Source organism: Megascapheus bottae, chromosome 25, assembly GCF_031878675.1.
Source record: "Megascapheus bottae isolate mThoBot1 chromosome 25, mThoBot2.hap1, whole genome shotgun sequence".
NCBI classification, from domain to species: domain Eukaryota; kingdom Metazoa; phylum Chordata; class Mammalia; order Rodentia; family Geomyidae; genus Megascapheus; species Megascapheus bottae.
The window spans coordinates 4,274,039-4,298,133 of record NC_143533.1 but is presented as its reverse complement, the minus strand read 5'-3'; the positions used below and the strand labels follow the sequence as shown (position 1 = coordinate 4,298,133).

Genomic DNA, 24,095 nt, shown 5'->3' with positions numbered 1-24,095 from the left:
GTAAGGAAATATAGGTGAGAAGAGCCAACCATGTGACCTGCATCGCTCCTGGATGCCCATCCCATCAACTTTGGACTTTCCTGACTTCAGGGAAGGCAATTCTAGAAATAAGTGCCTGCAGTCTGGAACTTTGATACCAATACCTGCCTGAAGCCAGCAGGAAGGCGAGTGACCTTAATACCCTCTCTCTTCTTTCTGCCCCACTGGACTCAGAGAAGTCTGTCTGTGACTTGACAGTCCCTGCAGAGGTCGAGTTTAGGTGATTAAGAGAGGAGGTAAATCACAACTTCAAACATAAACAAGCCACTCTGTGGCCTGCTGTAGAGTTTCAATTTTTTAAGTTTCCTTATAGGCTGAACCCCTGATGGGTTGGGTGTTTTGGACATCCCAGCTCCACCCCCTTCCACCCCTTCCTTTCAAGAGGACAGCCAGTTCCAGTCCTAGCTCCACCTCCATGCAACTTGGGACTAACTGCTCAGTGTGAGCTCAGAGCAGTTCTGCACTCCTGACAGTACAACCTTGCTAAGCCCCGGCTCCTCCACTGCACCCGGTCACAAGGCAGAATCCTACCAAATCTGGTGAGTGAGCCTGCTGTCCCCCACCCCCAGGCCTACCTCCTAGCCTGACCCAACTGCTTCCTGTTTGATCCCTTCCTGGGGCCTCTACCCTCTCTTGTTTTTTTTTTTTTTTTTTTCCCTCTCCTAAATAGATTGTCTATCTCAGAAGGCAATTCCGTCCTTGCTGGAGTTCCCTTCTGCTCTTCACTTTTGCTCAGTCTCCCAAGATAAGAACAATGGTTCCACTACCTGTGTTTGTTTAGGAATGAGCTGGAATTTGATCTTTCAAGTGGGATCCCAGGACTAGTTAGTGGGAGATGTTTCTGTAAATTAACAGAGCCCTGGGAGCTCAAGACAAGGAACAGACTGGGCAGGGAAGCCTTGGGTAGAGGCCCAAAGCTACATCAGGAAACACTATGAGATAAAGAAAAAAAAAAAAGCTGGTCTTACTCCTAGCTACTCAGGAGGCTGAGATCTGAGGATCACAGTTTGAAGTCAGCCAGTAAAGGGCCATGAAGTCCATAAGATTTGTCTCCAATTAACCACCCCGAAAATCAGAAGTGGTACTGTGGCTCAAAGTGGTAGAGTATTAGCCTTGAGTGAAAAGAAGCTCAGGGACAGTGGGCTCTGAGTTCAAGCCTCAGGACTGGGGGGAAAAAAGTCTGCTGGAATCCTCTGGAGAGTTGCCCTCCCCTTCCCCAAATGCTTCACTTGGTCTGAGCTGTGGCACTGAGTGGAGTCACAGAAAGCAGTGTAGGCAAACCCAGGTTATGGCAGAGTGTAGCCCTGAGCAGGAATTACAGATGTTTATACCGAGCTCCACCTCCTGTTGGCTAGGGAAGCCTTGCCAAATTGCTCAATCTTTGGACACTTCAGAGTCCTAACTCCAGAGGAAGAGCTCAGGAAATAGGCACACTGTGATCTTCACGTAGTGGATGGGGTTTGTTCCCTGATGCAGCAGCATGGAGTCAATCCAGGATGCCTACCGCCAACCGCTGGTGCATGTGAAGGGAATACCACTCATCAAGAGTTTTGCAGAAGTAACTTTGTCACTGTCGAATTTCCAGGCCTGGCCTGACGATCTGCTCATTAGCACATACCCCAAATCTGGTAAGTAGACAGACTTACCCTCCTCCCTCACTTTGCTGAGCAGAACCAAGCTCTCGGCCATCTCTCCCTGACATTCCTCTCTCCAGGCACCACTTGGGTGAGTGAGATAATTGACATGATCTACAAGAATGGTGATCTGGAGAAGTGTCGCCAGGCTCCTATCTACATGAGGGTACCTTTTCTTGAATTCAGTGCTCCAGGCATTCCCTCAGGTGTGTGGAGGGGAGCTGGAGGTAAGTGACATGGCAGGAAGTAGAACTGGCCTCAGCTCACCTGCCCTTCCTTGCCCACCCTTAGGCCCAGAGACTCTGGAAGAAACACCAGCCCCACGTCTGATCAAGACACACTTACCTCTGTCCCTGATTCCCCAGAGTTTCCTGGATCAGAAGGTCAAGGTGAGAGGACAGGGACTCTAGACATGCCAGCTTTCATCCTGTTTTGGGAAGGATTCCTATAGCCCTGTGTCATTGTGAGAACATGAGCCTGCTTGTTACAGAGTTTAGAAGACCAGGAAATTGAGATAGTATAAATAGGAAATTGAGACATTTTCCTATGAAATCAAGGTGCTTACAGGATACTTAAGGGGGGGCTGGTGGGACCCAGATCTCCATTGTTCCAATCTGAATGTGATGTTATTGAAGGGACAGAATGAAATATGCCAGGACTTTGGCTTCAAATTTGGGTTCAGTTCAGTTGCCCCCATACCACAGAGTCCCAGCAAGTCAGCCTCTGCCTGCTTCCTCCTTAGCTACCACACTCAGAAAACTCCTAAACTGGGTGATGAGAAGGGAAACCGGAAGGTAGAATGGGGAGCCAGGACTAGTGTGGGGAGCAGTGTGGTGATGGTTTTGGGCATGGGGGGGGTCTGCCCCTTGCAGGTCATCTACATTGCCCGCAATGCAAAGGACGTGGCCGTCTCCTATTATAACTTCTACCTCATGGCCAAGGTGCATCCTCACCCTGGCACCTGGGACAGCTTCCTGGAGGACTTCATGGATGGGAAAGGTGGGCCTGGCTGTGTAGGAAGGAGGGGGCTGGAGCTGAGAGGCAGCAGCTGTGTTTATACCTGTGTCTGTCCCCAGTGTCCTATGGGTCATGGTACCAGCACGTGCAGGAGTGGTGGGAGCTGCGCCACACCCACCCTCTTCTGTACCTCTTCTATGAAGATGTGAAGGAGGTGAGACCCCTCCTGTGTGTGGGAGCTGGGGAACAGGATGCCCACAGGGACCTGCCTGGGGCCTCAGCCCCTGTACCCCAGGATTTTCCCTTCTCCCTCCCATGCTTCCCATCAGCTCTTGCCAACATGACCAGCTCAGCAGAGGACACTGATGACACATTAGCAATTCCCTGCTCCTGCTTCTCCCTTCCCTATCGGGAGCCAACTCAGGCCTCATAAGTGAAAGACTGTCTTGGACCAGGAGTGTGGCCTACTGGTAGAGTGCTCACCTAACATGCATGAAGCCCTGGTTCAATTCCCTGGAACCACATACACAGAAAAAGCAGCAAGCGGCACTGTGGTTCAACAGACAGAGTGCTAGCTTTGAGAAAGATGTGTCTAAGGACAGGGTCCGGTTCAAGCCCCAGGACTGGCAAAAATAAATAAATAAATAAAAGAAGCTGGTACAGCCGGGCACAGTGGCTCACGCCAGTAATCATAGCTACTTAGGAAGCTGAGATCTGAGGACCAAGGTTCAAAACCAGCTTGGGCACAAAAGGACGTGAGACTCTTATCTATAATTAACCTTTAGAAAACGGGAAATGGGGCTTGGCTCAAAAAGGTAAGGCAGTAGCCTTGAGCTGAATTACTTAGGGGCAGCACCCAGGGTGAGTTCAAGCCCCATGACCCATCAAAAAAAAAAGAAAGAAAAGAGAAAGACTGTCTCCCAAGACTTACGATCTCGGGTCAGGATGGCACAGTAGAAAGTAATATCTCAGAAAGATGTCCAGAGTTTTAGAGCTGGGTTGAGTTTCTCAGAGCAACTGGACAACATCCAGTGAGCTTAGAGGTGGTAGACTTCTGGCATTTGCCCAAGGTACAATCCAAACCTCCCTCTGCTACTACAGAACCCCAGAAGGGAGATTCAAAAGATCCTGGAATTTCTGGGGCGCTCTTTACCTGAGAAGACCATAGACTTAATTGCCCAGCAGACATCGTTCAAGGAGATGAAGAAGAACCCGATGAGTAACTATACCACAGTACCTTCTGAATTCATGGACCACAGTCTTTCCCCCTTCATGAGGAAAGGTAGTTCCCAGCCGGGGTGGGTTGTTTGGGGAAAGCAGGTGGTAATAGCAAGTCTACCCTGGTCTACTTGGGGCCTTCTCTGTGGCTGAAATTCTATTTTCCTTCTGTCCCTGTCCAGGCATCACAGGAGACTGGAAAAATACCTTCACAGTGGCCCAGAATGAGCGCTTTGATGCCCACTATACTGACAAGATGGCGGGCTGCGACTTCACTTTCCGCTCTGAGCTCTGAATGTGTCATCAGGAGACACTCAGAGGAGTTTGACAAAACCTGATATGACTTCAAGAATAAAATATGTGTTGAACACAGAGCCTCTGGTGGAAAAACCTGAGTTATGAGGGCTAGACCATTGAAATCAGACTGGGCCCTCTGCCAGCTGCCGCCTCCCACCCCCACATGCCCTGCAGGTGGAGGGAAAGGAAAGCCTAGGAGACATGGAGTAGGAGGAATATTTATTTGATGATAGAAATCCTTTGTTGCCTTCTCCCTCAGGGAAGGCAGTGGCAGACTTTAAGTTTACTGGCAGCGTCACTTTGTCACTTTTTCTTGGGCTCTTTACAAGCCACCACGTACCTCTGGGCTACATTGAGGGGGGGTGAGTAACCATCTGCATAGGAGGTGTCTTCAAAGAGGACGGAGTAGTCATCCTGGGGCTGCAGCACACACACAGGAGTGGGTCAGAGTTTCTGGGCCTGAACAGCCTCTTCCCAGCCCTAAGCTAGAGATGGGGAGGGTGAATGCTCCCCCACTTTTCCACTCTGGGAATAACTCCAGACATTACCTCAGACCCTGTTGCCCCAGAGCTCTTCCTCAGCACAGGGAGTTAGGGGACAAATGCAGAGAGGAAAGAGCTGGGAGTGAGGTTGGTGGCATGGCTCAGTTGGTAGAGCACTAGCCATTGAGTAAAAATATCAGACACTGAGTTTGAATCCTGGCCTTGGACCAAAGAATAACTAAACAAGGAAAGAGAAGAACAGGGAAAAGGGGAGCCGCTTGCTCCCCAACCTCCAGTGCAGAACTGCAGGAGGGCTGTTGCTGCTGGGATGCTGGGCTCGGGACTTAAGGACAGGCCGGGAACCTCAGCGGGGCTCTGATGCACAGGAGGGCCCTCTGTGCAGGCTGCCTTACCCTCTGAGGGGGCGTGTGGATCAGAGCACGGTAGAAGCACGTGGTTTGGGGGTACAGTGCCAGCACGAGTTGCTCCTTCTGGAACAAGGCCTCAGGGTCCGTCTCAGGGTTGGCTTTCCATTGGGGCAGGGGGATGATACGCCTGCGGCTCAGGGTGTGTCTCCTGGGGGGATAATGCAAGCCATGGTCCAGGGAGGCTCCCTCAGTAGCTTGCTTTCCCCTCCCCCCCCAGGACACTCACTCTTTGCCTTCTTCATCAATGTCATCCACCTCGTACCTGCGGGTGACAAAAGGAGACCCCTGAAGCAGTGTGGAGCGTGGGGAAGCTACTGTGGTTAAGAACACACAGCTTGGGGTGGGGGCAGGGTGGTCCACTCACTTGTTGGTGGCGTGGCTGTAACTGACCACCTCGGCCAGGATCCACTGCTCATCGCCATCCACAGCCTTCACCCGAGCAGCCACCTTGTCTCCAGGCTTGGCCACATAGTCCCCTGAGGCTGGGATGGCGCCACAGAGGGGTGGAGGCCTGCGAGAGGAGGCAGGGTCAGTCCAGCCCCTGGACACCAGCCATCCCTGAAGGGCTCCCAGGCTCACTTGTCTCCAGGTTTCCCAATCCACAAGGGCAAGGTCATGGCTGACTGCTGTAGCAGCGTCATCAGCACCCCTCTGCGCATGGTTTTCCTGGGGGGCTCCGAGTCATTGTACAGACCTGCGATCTTGGCCGCTGTGGGAAGGAAGGGGGCCGTGGCTTCTGAGTGATACCATGCTAGCCCCTGCACCCTCACCCCCTGCCCCCTACGGCACTAAATGGTCAGGGATGAGAAAGGCAAACTAAACTTCCAGGTGCTAAGAAGTCAGACTGGCAGTCTGTCTTTTTAGGAGGAAGTATAAAGGTATAAAGTGGGGGTTCAGGGCCGGGAGTTTGGCCTAGTGGTAGAGTACTTGCCTAGCATACATGAAGACTGGGTTCGAATTCTCAGTACCACATATATTGGAAAAAAAAAAAAAAGGGGCCGGGAGTTTGGCCTAGTGGTTAAAGTGCTTGCCTAGCATGCATGAAGACCCAGGTTCGATTCCTCGGTACCACATACATAGAAAAAAAGTCGGAAGTGGTGCTGAGGCTCAAGTGGTAGAGCTCTAGCCTTGAGAAAGTCCAAGGACAGTGCTCAGGCCCTGAGCTCAAGCCCAGGACTGGCAAAAAAAAAAAAAAAAAAAAAAAAAAGCCAGAAATGGTGCTATGGCTCAAATGGTAGAGCTCTAGCCTTGAGAAAGCCCAAGGAAAGCCCTTAGGCCCTGAGTTCAAACCCCAGGACTGGCAAAAAAAAAAAGAAAAGAAAAGAATAAAATGAGGGTTCAGAGGGGTTGGCCATGCAGGGTCAGTGAAAAATCTCATGGAGTGAGAATCTTTCTACATACTTTTCTACTACTGCACAGAAGTCAGGCAGAAGTTGAGAAAACAAGTATCCAACACGGACCACTGGTCTCCTCAGGCATGCCTCAACATACCCTTTACTACTTCTAAACAAAATAGCATGTGGTGACTGTACCAGGGAAGAGGAGGGCAAGAAAAAGGAAGGAAAGCCTATGTGTCTGAGAGACTCTGGAAGCCAGTACACTGGTCTCTACCTAAACCCACCAGCCAGCACGGGTAGTTACCAAGGAGGCTACGGCCAGGGCTCTACAGAGCCACCTCTGTCTGTAGGGAGAATGACTCTGGCCTGCTGTCTGCTCTCCTCCCTGAGCATCCTTCCCACTTACCAATCCGCCTCTCTTCCAATAGAGACTTGATTTCAGCTATCTTGTCCAGGGCTTTGCGGAGGATGCTGAGGGCAGAGAAGCAAGAAAGGAGGAGGGTGAAACACTTGGCAGAGGGCTCCTTTCTCTGCTTATAGCAGCCTGGGCTCCTGAAGCCAGCTCTGCTGCAAACCACTGACATAAGTGCAGGGGGACGCTGCGGAAAGATGATGATCCATGTTCACCCATGTCCCTGTAATGCCATGTAAATGAGCTGAAAATGCCTTTGTCTACTGGCCCATGCCATCTTCACATCTGAGTGCAACACATCACGTGCCTGTGGCGATGCTGGGGGAAGACAGTCCTGCTGCGATAGCCTGTCAGCAAATGGAATCCATAGTCACACACAGTACATCCCACTTGACCACAACGATAACCATAGCCAAAGCACTACAGGACTCCCTATATGCACTTATCTTCATTAGTGTGCACTCCTTTAAAAAAAAAAGTTAAGGGCCGGGAGTTTGGCCTAGTGGTTAAAGTGCTTGCCTAGCATGCACGAAGACCCGGGTTCGATTCCTCAGTACCACATACATAGAAAAAAGCCGGAAGTGGTGCTGAGGCTCAAGTGGTAGAGCTCTAGCCTTGAGAAAGTCCAAGGACAGTGCTCAGACCCTGAGCTCAAGCCCAGGACTGGCAAAAAAAAAAAAAAAAAAAAAAAAAGTTAATATCATGTAACCCTTCTATTAATTACAATAAAAAATATATTAAAAAAAAAGTTACTGTGGAGCTGGTGTGGTGGCACATGTGCTATTTTGCACATCTCTTGATTGTGCCCAGAGGCCACCCTGATTAAACTCCTAGAGCATCTGAGTTGGTGTCAACCCGCTGTGATGTTTGTCCCCACTCCCAGTGATTTATGACAGTGATTTTTAGGACTTTTTTTTTTTTTCTTTTGAGGGGGAGTTAATGTACACATGAAGGTTTGTTTTGTTTTATAACCCAAACTGATCTGAACGACCAGCAGAACTGCCAAGTGGGCCCTGCAATAGGCTTTCACAAGCTTACCATGGGGCCAGCCAATGCCAGAGACAACACATACCAAACCAGATCCGGAATATTCTGGCTTGGCTAGCAGTGAGTCCAGAAAAGGAAAGCTTGTCGTTTCACTTTCAAATGAAGAGCCAGGGGTGTGGTTCGTGCTGGAGCACACACAGTTCTGGGTCACTACGACTTACTTAAACCATTATAGCCTAGGTGAGTGGAAAAGGACTAATTTGGGCCACATGGCAGGTCTGCAAATGAAGGAGGGTTGCTGGGAGACACTGCCCATCGAATCCCCTGTCTCTGTGAGTTGGCATGGTTCGGTTCATAGCCTGGCACAGGGAACCCCACCAGACCTTTGCCCAAGTTGGCAACCTTGGGAATTCTGAACTTCCTTTCTGCCATCTGACCCACTAGTTTGATCTTAGAAGCTATTGTGAACCCATCTTGGCTCTCCATCTCATGGCTACTGTCCTGTCCACCTCCAATAGCATGGCAACCCTGGTCTCTTCACTGTCCCCAAACTCCATCCAGACCAGCCTTTCTCTGTGTTGATTTGAATCGTCACTGGCTCCCCATGGTCTCCACGACTGGGCCAAGATATAGGAGACCCTTAGGTTCTACCCTAGACATGTGGGTCTGCTCCTTATCCTCCTAAAGCAACATGTTTTTCAGACTCTCTCTAGAGCTTTTCTCCACCGTCTTGCTGCCTGGACTGACTGCCTCATCTGTCTACTGATTCCCAGCCTACAGCCCAGATCAAGTTCTTCCTGCTTCCTGAGGCCTTTTCAGATTGATCTTTGCTGTAGAGCAATGTTTACCCAGGATATCTCTCCGCTCTGAACTGTGCTCTTGTAGGCAAGGTGCTCTCTCTACTCATGACACCTCTAGGACTGGCCCAGTGCCATACTAAGGACCAGCCAAGTCCTAAAAGCCTTTAGCAATGCTTGCTTAGTGTGCTGACGTCAGAACCCATGGCTGAAGCTGCTGAATGTGCAGTTATTACATTCTTAAATGTGCAGTCACCATTCTTAGAGAGTCATAGGATTAATTCGTTGGATGTAATAGGCATTACAAAGTAAATAGAACAGATAGGGAGCTGGGCATTGGTAGCTCATGCCTGTAATCTCGTTTATTTAGTAGGCTGAGATATGAGGATCTAGGTTCAAAGCCAGTCTATGACAGTCTTGTCTCCAACACCAGAAACAGGAAGTGGTGCTGTGGCTCAAGTGGTAGAGTGCTACCCTTGAGTGGAAAAACTCAAGGACAGCACTCAGGCCCTGAGTTCAAGCCCCAGGACCAACCAAAAACAAATATATAAGGCCACAATAATATAGCAGTAAGAAACTCATCTCAATCCTCTGATATATATATTTATATAAAACAAATTAGTATGCTCTGGAAAATCACTATCATATCATCTAGTAAGGTATTAAAGTCTATAGTGACAAATTTGGACTTTGGGTTTAAAACTGTGCTTCCTGGAGTTGGGAGCATGGCATAGTGGTAGAGTGCTTGCCTAGCATGCATGAAACCCTGGTTCCATTCCTCCGTACCACATACACAGAAAAAAGTGGTGCCGTGGCTCAAGTAGCAGAGTGCTAGCCTTGAGAAAGCCCAAGGACAGGGCCCAGGCCCTGAGTTCAAGCCTAGTACTGGCAAAAAAAAAAGTGCTTCATGGTTGGGAACCAGTGGTTCACACACCAGTAATCCAAGCTATTCAGAGGAAGCTGAGATCTGCAGAATTGCAATTTGAGGTCAGCCTAGGCAGAAAAATTCACTAGATTCTATCTTCAAAATATCTAGCAAAAGCAGGGCTGGAGGTGTGGCTTAAGTGATTAAGCACTAGCCTAGTGAGTATAAAGGCAAATTTAAACAACAACAACAGGGCATTCCCAGTCATGATGTGGCTTTTTGCATATTTTATAACCCCTGTGTGCTTCAGTGTATGTCTGAAACACTGGGGGCAATACCACAAAGTCTCTAAAAGGAGTGCTATGGGGATTAAATGAGGTGAATGTGAAAAGCATGAGGAATGGTACCAGTTACACAGCATGCCACACAGTCGTCACTTCTACCAGTACTGGGCTTCATAGCAGAGGATGGTGAGAAGAGGTTGTAGAAGACTGGCATCTGGTATTTCTTGGGCATTCTCCATCTCCTGGTCATAAACCTACACTTATTAGTTTTCTTTTATTTTGTGTACGTGGGGGTAAGGGGGTTGAGGGGCTTGAACTCTGGGACTGGGCACTGTTCCTGAACTCTTCAGCTCAAGGCTATTGCCCTATCCCTTGAGTCCCAGTGCCACTTCTGGTTTTCGAGAGGTTAATTGGAGGTAAGAGTCTCACTGACTTTAGTGCCTGGGCTGGCTTTGAATGGTGATACTCAGATCTCAGCTTCCTGAGCAGGCGCCACTGAGCCCTCCTTAGTCTTGTATTCAAATGGAAGCAACTGAGTTTTCAAGGGAAGTAACAGATCCAGGTCACGTGACTGTCAATAGTGTTGCCATACTTGGTGTCTGCAAAGCAGCAGGTGGGAGTGGGGAGGAGATGGCGATAGGGAGGGAGGGGCTGCCTTCTCTACAGCAGTAGAGGCCAGCTGGGCTGGGGAGCCACAGGCAGGGAAGGGTGTGGGCAGAACTCACTTGCACTCAGCCTCAGCATCGGCCTTGGCAGTTGTGTAGAGACCACGCAGCTTTGTCCGGAAATACGGAGAAACTGTGGAGTAAGCACACGGTAAAGCTGGGCAATGCATGTGGTTTCTGTGACACTGGACTCAGCTTTGGGAGACGCAGAAGCCAGAGCCTAGAGTCTGGTCTTTGTGGACTTTGTTAGCCCCTTTTCCAACAACGTTCCAGGGGTCCATTTCCTTATGGTTCAGGTGCCATACTACATGAGGTGGGTTTTTTCTTTTCTGTGTGTGTGTGTGTGTGTGTGTGTGTGCTGGTCCTGGGAGGCTTGAACTCAGGGCCTGGGCACTGTTCCTGAGCTTTTCTTTTTTTTTTTTTTTTTTGGCTCAAGCCAAAGTGGAGCTACAGCTCCATTTCTGTTTTTTTGTTTTGTTTTTCTTTGTGCTTAACTGGGGATAAGAGTTTCACAGGACTTTCCTGCCAGGGCCATGATTTGAACCTCGATCCTCAGATCTCAGCCTCCTAAGTAGGTAGGATCACAGATGTGTCCTACCAGCACCAGGTTTGAGGACAGTGTTTCCATAATATGACATGTGCAGGTAGTGTTGGTTAGTACAAAGTGAAAAAGACTGAGAGCAGAAAAGTACCAGCACAGGAATGTGGCCACCGGTGGCCCCTGGGTACATGTAGGGGCATTTGGGAGTGAAGCTTTGTCCTAAGAAATCCTGGCTGTGCCCTGTGCCCACCAAGGGCAAATTTTCCTGGATTCAGCCTCATTTTGCTGTCTTTCTAGTCCTCATGGAGGGATTCTGAGGTTGTCTGGAGCTGAGCAGTCTGTGGTCAGTTTCTGGCCTCAGGAGCAGATCACAGGGAAGTAGGTAGATATATGTAAGTCTCCTTTGAAAATAGGTTTGGCTCACTCCTCCTTCCTGTGTCCAGGTACTCATTCTTTTCTTTCTTTCTTTTTTTAGGTCCAAGACTGGGTCTGGAACTTGGCATCTATTGCTTTTGATCATTGGCTAGTGCTCCACCAACCAAGCCACACCTCCAACCCCAGGTACTTACTCTTGTTCTCTGTCTGCATCCGCTCATGGGTCTTCTGAATGTTTACTAAGTTGTGCTCACTCCGGGAACGCTCCTCCTGTGAGGGAGATAAAGAGTATGTGAAGCGAGCACTTTCACTGTGCTGTGGTCCCTGCACCCCAGACCAGAGGCCCCAGCCCTGACTTGAGAATAACTCAAGTCAGGACAAGATACATTTCCAGCAGACTTCATTGCACAGGAATTGGTAAGCTCATCCTAAAGTTCATACAGACCTTTAAAAGGTCCATATTAGCATAAATATGGGGGGAAATACACTAAAATTGGAAGACTCAAAGCTTCCTACAGGGCTGGGAGTTTGGCCTACTGGTAGAGTGCTTCCCTAGCATGCACGAAGACCTGGGTTTGATTCCTAATTGAAAAGCTGGAAGTGGTACTGTGGCTCAAGTGGCAGAGCTCTAGCCTTGAGGAAAAAGCTCAAAGACAGTGCTTAGGCCCTGAGTTCAAGCCCCAGGACTGGCAAAAAAGAAAAAAAAAAAAGCTTCCTACAAAGCTTTCTGCAAAGCTAGAATAAACAATAGTGTGTTACTGATATATGGACCAATAGGACAGAGTCATAAGTCTACCAATAACTCATATGTCTGATCAGTCAACCTAGGAAATAAGGTGCGAAAGGGATGCTGGTCCAATACTTCCCCTCACAATGGTACTGGGATCAGGGCTGCAACTGCAGATATTGGAGGCAAAGATGATCCCCATACAAGAAAGTAAATCTAAGCCCCATGCCTGTGGCTCACGGCTGTAATCTACTCAGGAGGCTGAGATCTGAGGACTGCAATTTGAAACCAGCTGCAGCAGGAAAGTCCATAAGACTGTCTTACCTCCCGTTAATCAGCTAAAAGCTAGAAGTAGAACCGTGGTTAAAATGGTGGATTACTAGTCAACAGTTTTGAGTGACGAAGCTAAGAGTATCCAGGCCCTGAATGTAAGCCACATAGTGCCAGAGCCAAGTAAATAAACAAAATTATACTGCTCACCATTCTCAAGAGATGTGTGTGTGCGTGAGTTGTGGGGCACTCTGGGTGTAGGCATTATTCCTGAGCTCTTCAGCTTAAGGCTAGTGCTCTACCACTTGAGCCACAGCACCACTTCCCTCAAGAGAAGTTTTAAGGGATTGAGGGATTAGGGTGCTCCTATATTTCCGATGGCTAAGTTAACAAACACAGAAGGGTCACTCCTCTGTACCAGGTCACTGGATCCTGAATGAGCTGGAAGGGACAGGACTGTGGGGGCCCCAGGGGGGGGAAGGGAGAGGGAAGAGCACTGCTAAACTGATACTGCTGTCAGTGATCTAGATCAATACAGGCGCCAGCAGCCAATCCCATGGGGAAAGAAGAACTAAAACTCATTGACCAATAGAAGAGAGGACTACAGTCCAGGTGAAGAATGGGCTACACAATTAGGAAAAGCCAATATTAAGAAAAGCCAAAAGAGGGCCAGGAGTTTGGCCTAGTGGTTAAAGTGCTTGCCTAGCATACATGAAGACCCGGGTTCGATTCCTCGGTACCACATACATAGAAAAAAAAAGCCGGAAGTGGTGCTGAGGCTCAAGTGGTAGAGCTCTGGCCTTGAGAAAGTCCAAGGACAGTGCTCAGGCCCTGAGCTCAAGCCCAGGACTGGCAAAAAAAAAAAAAAAAAAAAAAAGAATAACCACAAGGGCCTAGTGGTAGAGTGCTTGCCTAGCATGCATGAAGCCCTGGGTTCAATTCCTTGGTACCACATACACAGAAAAAGCTGGAAGTGGTGCTGTGGCTTAAGAGGTAGAGCATTAGCTTTGAGGAAAGCCCAAGGACAGTGCTCAGGCCCTGAGTCCAAGTCCCAGAACTGGCAAAAAAAAAAAAGAAAAGAAAAAAGAATAACCACATTCCTTAGTTACAGCAGGTCTTTGGTGCCTGCCAAGACTATGCCTGGTTTTGAAAGCTGACAAGATCACAGGGTTGCCTGGAGACCTAAGCGGCTTTCCTGAGTGATATCCTGCTATATAAGATGATAATAAAATGAACTATCAGGTGATGGCTGAACTGAAGCCTCTGCTTGTTGCTATTCAGGGATTGATTCTGGGTTCCCAATACCTAGAAGTAGTGTTGAGAGCCAAGTGGGGGTCAGGCTGGCCCATGAATCTGCATCACTGAGTAAGATAACCACACAAAGAAATGAGCTGTCATGTATTGCGCCATGCCTATGAATTTTGAGCTACATCATCTGTATTGTGAACTCCCTGACCTTACTGCTTTATAAATTTGTCACTTTCTAACTGATCTGGGATTTACTGTTTTGTATGAATGTAACCCCTGACAGTTTCCTGGCTTTAAGAAAGTATATGAGGGGCCAGGAGTTTGGCCTAGTGGTACAGTGCTTGCCTAGCATGCATGAAGACCCAGGTTCAATTCCTCAGTACCACATACATAGAAAAAAAGCTGGAAATGGTGCTGAAGCTCAAGTGGTAAAGTTCCAGCCTTGAGAAAGTCTAGGGACAGTGCTCAGGTCCTGAGCTCAAGCCCAAGATTGGCAAAAAAAAAAAAAAATGGGGCCAGGAATTTGGCCTAGTGGTACAGTGCTTGCCTAGCATGCACAAAGATCCAGGTTCAATTCCTCAGTACCACATACATAGAAAAAAGGCAGAAGAGGGGCTGAGGCTCAAGGAGTAGAGCTCTAGCCTTGAGAAAGCCCAAGGACAATGCTCAGGCCCTGAGCTCAAGCCTAGGACTGGCAAAAAAAAAACAACCCCAAAAAACAACACCCCCTCCAAAAAAACCCCAAACCCCACAAAGTAGGTAAGACTAGAACTAGAAATAAATGAGGCTACAGTCTTAAGCTCACAACCTTACGCTACAGTCTTGGGTTGCTGACTTAAGCTGTAGACCTCCCGACCCCATCTTTTTCTTATTTTTTCTTTTGTAGTCCTCACCCCCTAAATCAGGAATCCCAACTTTTTGCCGGCTGGCTCTGGCAGAGTAGTACTGGCTGGTTATAATTGGCTGCTAATAAATTCCTTTTTTGGTGAAAATAAATTCTCTTTGAATTAAGACTTGTTTTTTGAGTCTGTTGTCTGTTTCCTGGGGATTCTCAACCTTATTTGCAGAATCACATGATAAGCCAGCAGCATCTTTTTTTGGTCCTTTAAATTTTATTTCATTAATTAACAACTTTAAGAAGAATTTTCAGTTTATAAAAGTTGAATAGAAACTAGATTCCCAAGGCATCCATTCTTCTCTGTGAAATTTCCCCCCTTATTCACATTTTGAATTCCTGTGGTAAACTTTTTTTTATTAAAAAATTTATTAACATTGATTTTTACATCATATTTCAAATGACATGTTTAACAAACAAGTGTTCAAGAAGGGAATCTCTATATACAATCACTGGCACTTAGATTTTAGAACATAATCAAAATTAGGCTAAGGGTCTGTATGTCATAGATACATATTAATTTATGAAATAAAACATTGTTTCAATAGAGTCATAGGTTTTTATGTCTATGTAGTTATGTTTATATTTCCAATACCATGTCCATAGCATTGAGTATGCAAATACTGAGTCCTCGCTTTTGTACTGTTTGGATCTAATAGCCACATATTAAGGACCTGTGGTAAACTTTTAAGTTTTGTGGTGGAACTGAACTTCAATTCAGAGCCTTGAACTCTCTCTTGGCTTTTTGCTCAAAGCTGACATTCTACCTGTTGAGCCACACTTCCATTTCTGGTTTTTTGTTAACTAGAAGAGTCCTTTGGGTATGTTTGTTTGTTTGTTTGTTTGTTTATTTACTCAGTCCTGGGGCTTGGACTCTGGGCCTGGGCACTGCCCCTGAGCTCTTCAACTCACGGTTACCACCCTACCCCAAGGACTGGGTGCTGTCCTTGAGCTCTTCAGCTTAACACTACTGCCCTATCCTTGAGCCACAGCTCCACTTCCAGTTTTCTAGTAGTTAATTGGAGATGAGTCTTATGGACTTCAGTGCCCGGGCTAGCTTTGAACTCCAATCCTCATATCTTATCCTCCAGAGTAGCTAGGATTGCAGACATGAGTCTTCAGTGCCTGGCTTAGTGTGGTTTACTTTTTTTTTTTTTTGCCAGTCCTGGGCTTGAGCTTGGGGCCTGAGCACTGTCTTGGCGCTTTCTCAAGGCTAGAGCTCTACCACTTGAGCTCCTCTTCTGGCTTTTTTCTATGGATGTGGTTCTGAGGAAGTGAACCTGGGTCTTGGTGCCTGCTAGGCAAGCACTCTTACCAGTAGGCCAAACTCCAACCCCCCACACACCCTTTTTTTTTTTTGCTGGTCCTGGACTTGAGCTCAGAGAGACTGGGCACTGTCTCTGTGTTTTCTTTTGATCGAGGCTAGTACTCTTACCACTTGAGTCACAGCACCACTTCCAGCTTTCTCTTTTTATGAGGTACTTAAGAATCAAACCCAGGGCTTCATGCTTGCTAGGCAAACACTCTACCACTAAGCTGTATTTCCAGTCCTGTGGTTTACTTTTACAGCTGATGAACTAATACCGACACACTATGGCCAACAGTTTAAAACAAAGTTCCCTTTTGTTGTATACCTAGAGGGGTTTTGGTAGATACTTCCAATCATGTACCCAATTATTATATTTCTCTACCAGTGCAGCAGCATTCAGAATAGTTCTACTTTACTCTTTATCCTCTACTCTCCAGCTATTCATCCTCCTATCTCACCTTCTGACCTATCCATTCCTTCCCACACTCTGGCAATAACCCGGTTTTGCCCTATTGAGAAGCCTAAGTTAATTTTGAAGTTCGATTAACTTCAGTAAAAAGTTATTTTTAAGCAAGTCCCCCCAGAAGGTCACTCAGACCCTGCCAGAAGGTCACTATGAACTAATTCTAAACCAGTAGAGATAGTAGCTTCAAAAAAAAAAATAATAAATTCCAGACTGCTCCCTGTGTAAAAGCCACCCCCAGTGATTTAAGGCTCTAGGAAAAGATAACTGAAATCTGGGTGCAACACTATTTTTGGAGGCTGAGAGCTGATGATTATGATGAAAGGCAGTCCAGGCAAGAAAGTCCTGCCTGGATTCTTATCTCCAAAAGGTTGGAAATGGAACTGTGGCTCAGGTGATACGAGTGCTGACTCAGGACCAGCACTCAGGTCTCCAATTCAAGCCTCAGGACTATCACATATCCCCCGCCCCCCAAAAGAAGCTGGAATAGATCCTGTGCACAATAGAAAATCCAACAGGAATGAATACTAGCTACTCCCAAATTCCCTTCTGCTCATCGTCATTACATCACCTTAGCTCCTTCATGACTATCTCCAAACACAAGCCTTGTACAGCTCAGTATCACAGCTCACATTCCCCCTGGCTTATCTCTTACCTGGGTTTGCTTGATCAGCTGGTGGAGCTCTGTAAGAAGTTCTGCAATTCGTGAATCAGCAGAAACAAGGGCCATGGTATATATGAGGTGCCTGGGGAGGAGAAAGAACAGAACAGAGCAGGACTCTTAGTGGCTACCATGCGTTGAACTGCATCCCTTCAGAGGACAGGTTGAATGGGACCTTGTTTGCATGTAGGATCTGAACTGGAGGTGTGGCTCCAGTTGTAGAGCACTCACCTTGAACAATAAAAGCCAAAAGTTTTGAATTCAAGCCCCAATATGTGCACACACCCACCAAAAACCTCTGCAAATAGGATCATAGCAGATGTAATTAAAATGTTAAGAAGAGGTCATACCAAAGTAGGGTGGACCCTTAGTCTAGGGTAACTGATGTCCTAATTTAATAAGAGAAAAAGAGGGCTAGAAGAGTGACACACACAGGAGAGCACCTGCAAGGCCCTGAATTCAATCCTTAGTACAGAAAAGAAAAATAAAAGTGGGGGGGGGGGAGGCCTGCGGTGGCTCACACCTGTAATACTAGCTACTCAGGAGTCTGATATCTGAAGATTGTGGTTCAAATTCAGCCTGGGCACTAAAGTCTGTGAGACTCTTATCTCCAATTAAACTCTAGAAACTGGGAAGTGGGGCTTGGCTCAAGGGTAGGGTGGTAGCCTTGAACTGAAGAGCTCAGGGACAATGCCCAGGCCGAGTTCAAACCCTATGACCCACCAAAAAAAACCCCGCAAAAAACCCTCCAAAAAACCCAACACACACACACACACACACACACACACACACACACACACACACACACACACCCAGAGAGGCAGAAGAGACTGGAATTAAGTGAGGAATGCCAAAGATTACAGATAACAACCCAACCAGCAGGGAAGGTCATGGAACGTACATTCCTTTTGAGCCCTATGAAGAAAGAAACCCAATACTTCAAAACTCTTCTAAGATTAAAAACAAAACCAGCTGACATCTTGATTTGGAAATTGGGCCTCCAAAACTTTGAGAATAAATTTCTCGTTTTAAGCTATGTAGTTTGTGGTCATTTATTACAGCCACCCTAAGAAACTAAAATACCAGTAAGTTTTCCTGGAAGTCTTACCCCACTCCAATGATATGTTCGTATTCTCTACAAACAAACAAGTTAAGGCAAGGCAGGTTTCTTGTGTGCCTTCTGAAGGTAGTTCTATTGCTATTAGCCTGATGTTTTATTTTTCGATTATCCTGGTTAGCATTTGGGAGTTTTGAAATAAGGCTTTTCTTTTACTGCTAGATAGATTTTAAGACCTTGCACATATTAGCCAAGTGTTCTACCTCTGAGCTATATGCGCAACCTTTTTAAAATTATTTGTTTATTTTTTTTTGCCAGTCCTGAGGCTTGACCTCAGGGCCCGGGCACTGCCCTTGAGCCAATCTGTATTCAAGGCTGGCATTCTACCACTTGAGCTACAGTGCCACTTCCAGCTTTTTCTGTCTAGGTGGTACTGAGGAAGGGAACCCAGAGCTCATGTATGCTAGGCAAGCATCCTACCACCAAGCCACATTCCCAGCCCAGCCCAATTCTTTTTATTTTTATTTTTTAGTTTTTTGGGGAGGGTGTCAGTCATGGTTTGAATTCTGGGTCTAGACACTGTCTCTAGGCTCTTCAGCTCAAGGCTTCCACTCTACCATTTTGAGCCACAGTGCCACTTCCAGTTTTCTGGTGGTTAATTGGAGATAAGAGTCTCATAGACTTTTGTGCCAGAGCTGACTTTGAACTGTGATCCTCAGAGCTGAGCTTCCTGAGTAGCTAGGATTACAGGTCTAAGTTACAGCTTTGCTGTTTTTTTTTTTTTTGCTTGTTTTTTCCAGTACCAGGGCTTGAACTCAGGATCTGAGCATTATCCTTGGGCTTTCTCAAGGCTAGAGCTTTACCACTTGCGTCACAGCACCAGCACCACTTCTGGCTTTTTCTGTGTATGTAGTACCAAGGAATCGAACCTGGGTCTTTGTGCATGCTAGGAAAGCACTTTACCAATAGGCCAAACTCCTGGCCCCTACTGCAACATAAGGTTGCAGTGAGTTCCTCAGGCAGGCTTCAACTTTGTGGTCCTTGTGCCTTAGCATCCTGAAATCACATGCCTCCATGGCTGACTTCAATAAGGCTATATATGGAGATATTGTCCAAATATTAAAGAACCTATTTCTCTTACTGTAGAGGAAACAGCAATTAACAATTATCTTGCTGTTGAGAACAGGTGGCTCACGCTTGTAATCCTATCTACTCATGTGGCTGAGACTTGAGGATCATGGCTCAAAGCCACCCAGATAGGAAAGTCTGTGAGACTCTTACCTCCAATTAGCCACCTAAAATCTAGAAGTAGAGTTGTAGCTCAAGTGAAAGCATGCCAACTTTCAGCAGAAAAACTAAAAGTCAATGCCAAGGCCATGAATGAGTAAATAAGTCAAACAAATAACACATTCAAGGCATTGCTTCAAATTCTGGACAATGGCTCTCTAGTAGCTCTTTTCTACTAACTACCTTTCAAAATATACACTGAAGTTGGGGCTGAGAGCATGGCCTAGTGGTAGAGTGCTTACTTAGCATACAAAGCCCTGGGTTTGATTCCTTGGTACTACAAACACAGGGGGAAAAAAAAAGTGAGAAGTGGTATTAATAAGGAATAAGTGGAATGATAAGGTACTAGCCTTGAAAAAGCCTAAGGACAGTGCCGAGGCACTGAGTTCAAGCTTCAGGACTAGCAAAAAATAAATGAAAGAACGACAGAAAGAAAGAAAGACTCTGAGTGACACAAGGACCACCATCCCAAACAAAAGGAGACACCCCTCACTTGTCAATATCTAAATTTAATGGCAGCTGACAAATGAACACATCCACAAAAGTACTTGTGAACGGTCCACCATGCGGCACAAAGAGAATTTATACTACACACTGGGGTAGAACCACAAAGCTGCTCAAGAGAGAGTCACTATTGTCTATGGGAGCTTGGCTATCCCAGACCCCCCTCCATCCACCCCAATGTCAAGTGTAATGGAAAGTTCTGAAAATACCCTAAATCTTGTCTGTATACAAACTTCCTGATCTGGTTTTGTTTTTTTTTTTTTTTTTTTCAAGTAAGTAATCTTGTCCAGGACCTGCCTGGAGTTTGTTGAAAACAGACTGGAGGACCAGGAGTGTGGCCTAGTAATAGAGTGCTTGCTTGCCTGGCATGCATGAAGCCCTGAGTTCCATTCCCCGGGACCACATACACAGAAGAAGCCGGAAGTGGTGCTGTGGCTTAAGTAATAGAGCACTAGAGTTGAGAAAGCCCAAGGGTAGTGCCTAGGCCCTGAGTTCAAGGCCCAGGACTGGCAAAAGAACAAAAAGAAAACAAGCAGAGAGTGGATGGGGAAAGGTACTTCGAAGTACAGGTTCCTGCAAATAGATGAAGAAAAGGTGGCTGGAGAGAACATGAGTGAAGCTGTTCTTAACATGGGCACATCTAAGTACATCTTCAATCCCAGCGTCTGGGAGAGGCTGAGGCAGAAGGATGGGAGTTCGTGGCCCCGCTGGGCTACATAACAAGGCTCTTTCTCCAAATTAAAAAAAAAAAAAAAGCAACTTGTTGAGGAACATTTTGAGGTACAAAATGCTGTTTTTCATGGCCATTCTCCCTTCCAGATGACTCACCAGATGAAGGGTCCCGAAGGCAGCACGCTGAGTTGGGAGATGGACAAGAGTCGGGCCCCGCCCCTGCCTAGGCCCCGCCCCCGCGTCGCTGCGCACGCGCCGTCCTTCAGGCCGCCTCAGCGAGGCCGAGAACTCGGCGCTAAGGGGAAGCTCGTCCCGGTTCTCGCGCTTCCCCAGAGGTCCCAGGCCACGGTCCGACCCCGCCTACCGAGTCCCGGGCGAAACAAGTACGTCGCGCTGGAAACTACGACGGCAGGAGCAGGCGCGTCCTCGAACGCTTTTCCCGGAGTCTGAGGATGGTTACGCACTGGCGTTCGAAGATTGGCGGCACGTCGAGAACCACACACGATTTTTTTTTTTTTCCTTTTAAGAGCTCGGGCCAAAGCGATGAAAGGCTCTACGCATGCGTGGTCCTCCCTCCGTGACGTGCCGCAATGCCCCCCTGGGAAATGTAGTTTTTGCCTTGACACCTTGTTCCCTATGCTGATGAACCTTGATTTAACAAAGCAGGGTGCATGAATTTCCTTCCCACCCCCACCCACGACTCTCCAGCGCTTTCCCTTATTCTCTAAAACGTCTACATAAAGCAAACAAACTGAAAAGTGAGCATAGAACCTTTGGGTAGCATGTGTAAGGCTATAGGTTGGATCCTCTGCACCTCCCCCCCAATAGTTTAGCAAGTTGTTGGGGAGGGGCGGGACTTCATGAAAAGTTGGTATAATCAGCTAATCAGCTCAATTTTGGTGGTTAATTGCAAATGAGTCTCATAGACTTTGCTCCTTCAGCTAGCTGCTTCACATCCCCCATTCCACCTTTCTCCTCTTCCTCTCTTCCTTCTCCTCCTTCTCCTTCTTCCCAGTCCTGAGGCTTGAACTCAGGGCCTGAGCACTGTTTCTGAGCTCCTTTTGCTCAAGACTAGCACTCCACCACTTGAACCACAGTGCCACATCTGGCTTTTTCTGTTTATGTAGTACAGAGGAATTGAACCCAGGGCTTCATGCATGATAGGCAAACACTCTACCACTAAGCCATATTCCCAACTCCTCCTCCTCCTCCGTGTGTGTGTGTGTGTGTATGTGTGTGTGTGTAATCAGAGATAGGACTCTCAGAGATCAGTGTCCTGAGTTGCAGGCATAAGCCACTGATGTTCATGTCAGCCTCTCTTCTTGCTTTATACACTGTTGCCCCTTCAAGCTTTTTTCTCCACTCTTCTCCTATTGCCAGTACTAAAGTGGTGCTGTAAAGAGAGATGTGCAAATGTCATTGTAAAAATGTCTGGGACTCGAGGGCTCAGTGATCGTCCTGCCTCAGTCTCTCAAGTAGCTGACACTATAGGCGACCAGTACCAAACCCATTCATCATTTTGCTTTTAAGAGCTGTCATTGCCTGTACATCTAACCTTGACTTAGAACTAAGAACATATGTCAAAGTGTTGAGTTCTACAATGCAATTATTTGGACCCTGGATGACAGAATTGGCTTTCACAAATTGTGTCAGCATGAACAATTTCATGCTTGTCCTCTGTGGCCTGTGAGAACCTTTTTCTGGGATATATTTCCACTTGTAGGCAGGGCATTGTCCTCTTTATTGTCTCTTTGAATCTGTTCTGGACAGAGTGCTTTTTATTTGTTGGTTGGTTGGTGCTAGGGTTTCAACTTAAGACCTCATGCTAGCTAGGCAAATGCTCTACCACTTGAGCCATGTCTTCAACCTTTTCTGACTTAAGTTTCATGGTCTTCCTACCTCTACCTCCTGAGTAGCTGGTACTGCAGGTATGTGCCATCATGCCTGACCCCACTGTGGGCCTTTTGGTCTACACTGGGGCTTGAACTCAGAGCCTCAAACTTTTTATGCTCCATCACTTGAATCACCCCACCAAGCACCCAGAGGCTGAGATATGAGGATCAAGTTTCAAAGCCAGCCCAGGCACAAAAAGACCTAAGACTCTTATCTCCAATTAACCTCTAGAAAATGGAAAGTGGGGCTTGGCTCAAGGGTAAACTTGAGCTGAAGAGCCCAGGGACACTGCCCAGGCTGAGTTCAAGCCCCAAGATACACACACACACACACACACACACACACACACACACACACACACACACACACAGTCAATGTAGTGCATGTCTGTAGCTATTTAGGAGGGAGGCTGAGATCTAAGGATCAAGATTTGAAGTTAGCTCAGGCAGGAAAGCCCATGAGACTCTTACCTCTAATTCACCACCAAAAAATCTGGAGCACAGGGCCCGGAGTTTGGCCTAGTGGTAGAGTGCTTGCCTAGCATGCACAAAGACCTGGGTTCAATTCCTCGATACCACATATATAGAAGAAGAAAAAAAGCCAGAAGTGGTGCTGTGGCTCAAGTGGTAGAGCTCTAACCTTGAGAAAAACCTAAGGACAGTGCTCAGGCTCTGAGCCCAAGCCCAGGACTGGCAAAAAAAAAAAAAAAAAACAAAAAACAAAAAAACCGGAGCCTGTGGCTCAAGTGGTAGAGCATTAGCCTTTAGAAAAAAACAATCTTGGGGCTAGGGGGAGGAAAATGGGGACAAAAACATGGGGATTATTATCAATGTGCCAGAAGTAATGCACCCACTATCTGACAGAATGCAACTGTAACCCCTCTCTACATTACCCTGACAATAAAATTTTAAAAAGAAAGAAAAGAAAAGAAAAATCTCAGGGACAGCAACCAGGCCCTGAAATCAAGTCCCAGGACCAGCACAAAAAAAGAAAGAGACAGAAAATGTGTTCGTGTCCTGTTCCATTTCTCATCTTTTCCTTCCATCTGCTGGATTCCTTTTAAGTCCCTCCTCTCTCCAGAACCTTTGCAAGACAACCTGCAGCACCTTTCCCTCCCTTCTTTTTCTTTGTGCTTCCTATCAGTGCGGAGATCTTCTTGAGGGGGTCAAATGCTTCTGCTCTCTCTCCCAGAGACCATTGTTTTTGTTGTAACAGTAACACAAAGATTACTGGTTTTTTTTAAAATGTGATTGAGACATAATTGATTCATTATCTGTCCTATCCTTCACACCATAGATTATGAAATCAAGCCCCAGAACCAGCACAAAAAAAGAAAGAGACAGAAAATGTGTTCGTGTCCTGTTCCATTTCTCATTGTTTTTCCTCCCACCTGCTGGATTCCCTTTAAGTCCCTCCTCTCTCCAGAACCTTTGCAAGACATCCAGCAGCACCTTTCCCTCCCTTCTTCTTCTTTGTGCCTCGTATCAGTCTGCAGACCTTCCTGAGTGGGTCAAATGCCTCTACACTCTCTGCCAGAGACCATTGTTTTTGTTGTAGCAGTAACACAAAGATTACTGGTTTTTTAATGTGGTTGAGACATAATCGATTTATTATCTGTCCTATCCTTCACACCATAGATTATTAACTCCACATTTCTACTCATCTCTGGCATCAGCACTTAGTCTAATATCTGGCACATAACACACATACTTGTGAAATGCAAGGGTGGTGGTCACAATTCTTTGCGCCCTACCACACTTGTGCCACAGCACCACTTCCTACTTTTTCTGA

General features: G+C 46.9%; 2 protein-coding genes across 5 annotated transcripts; one reads left to right on the top strand and one right to left on the bottom strand.

The window, feature by feature from the left end:
- The first annotated feature begins 464 nt into the window (after positions 1-464).
- On the top strand, positions 465-4,222 carry LOC150046175 (sulfotransferase 1A1-like). 2 transcript variants are annotated; one of them, XM_090357927.1, is made up of 8 exons: positions 465-578; positions 1,519-1,667; positions 1,754-1,879; positions 1,965-2,062; positions 2,546-2,672; positions 2,750-2,844; positions 3,732-3,912; positions 4,031-4,222. In XM_090357927.1, the coding sequence occupies exons 2-8, from the start codon at positions 1,520-1,522 to the stop codon at positions 4,141-4,143; spliced, it is 888 nt and encodes a 295-aa protein (XP_090214053.1). In that variant the 5' UTR covers positions 465-578; position 1,519; the 3' UTR covers positions 4,144-4,222. The 2 variants fall into 2 exon arrangements, with proteins under 2 accessions (XP_090214053.1, XP_090214052.1); XM_090357926.1 differs by having other exon boundaries at positions 1,516-1,667.
- Positions 4,223-4,357: 135 nt separating this feature from the next.
- Sgf29 (SAGA complex associated factor 29) lies at positions 4,358-20,955 on the bottom strand. Of its 3 annotated transcripts, none has more exons than XM_090357925.1 (10): positions 20,568-20,955; positions 16,886-16,976; positions 11,513-11,588; positions 10,463-10,535; positions 6,799-6,863; positions 5,635-5,764; positions 5,420-5,566; positions 5,282-5,317; positions 5,041-5,203; positions 4,358-4,565 (listed from the first exon to the last, which is right to left on the bottom strand). In XM_090357925.1, the coding sequence occupies exons 2-10, from the start codon at positions 16,958-16,960 to the stop codon at positions 4,449-4,451; spliced, it is 882 nt and encodes a 293-aa protein (XP_090214051.1). In that variant the 5' UTR covers positions 16,961-16,976; positions 20,568-20,955; the 3' UTR covers positions 4,358-4,448. The 3 variants fall into 3 exon arrangements, with proteins under 3 accessions (XP_090214051.1, XP_090214049.1, XP_090214050.1); XM_090357923.1 differs by having other exon boundaries at positions 4,412-4,630; XM_090357924.1 differs by having other exon boundaries at positions 4,412-4,630; positions 20,776-20,955.
- Positions 20,956-24,095: the final 3,140 nt, after the last annotated feature.

Coding starts and splice junctions, on each gene's coding strand:
- LOC150046175 (XM_090357927.1), top strand. CDS start 1,520: ATGGAGTCAATCCAGGATGCCTACCGCCAACCGCTGGTGCATGTGAAG. Junction 2,673..2,749: donor GGACTTCATGGATGGGAAAG/GTGGGCCTGGCT, acceptor GTCTGTCCCCAG/TGTCCTATGGGTCATGGTAC. Junction 2,845..3,731: donor TCTATGAAGATGTGAAGGAG/GTGAGACCCCTC, acceptor CTGCTACTACAG/AACCCCAGAAGGGAGATTCA.
- Sgf29 (XM_090357923.1), bottom strand. CDS start 16,960: ATGGCCCTTGTTTCTGCTGATTCACGAATTGCAGAACTTCTTACAGAG. Junction 6,864..10,462: donor GATGCTGAGGCTGAGTGCAA/GTGAGTTCTGCC, acceptor CTCTGCCCTCAG/CATCCTCCGCAAAGCCCTGG. Junction 4,631..5,040: donor TCCACACGCCCCCTCAGAGG/GTAAGGCAGCCT, acceptor CCCCATCTCTAG/CTTAGGGCTGGGAAGAGGCT.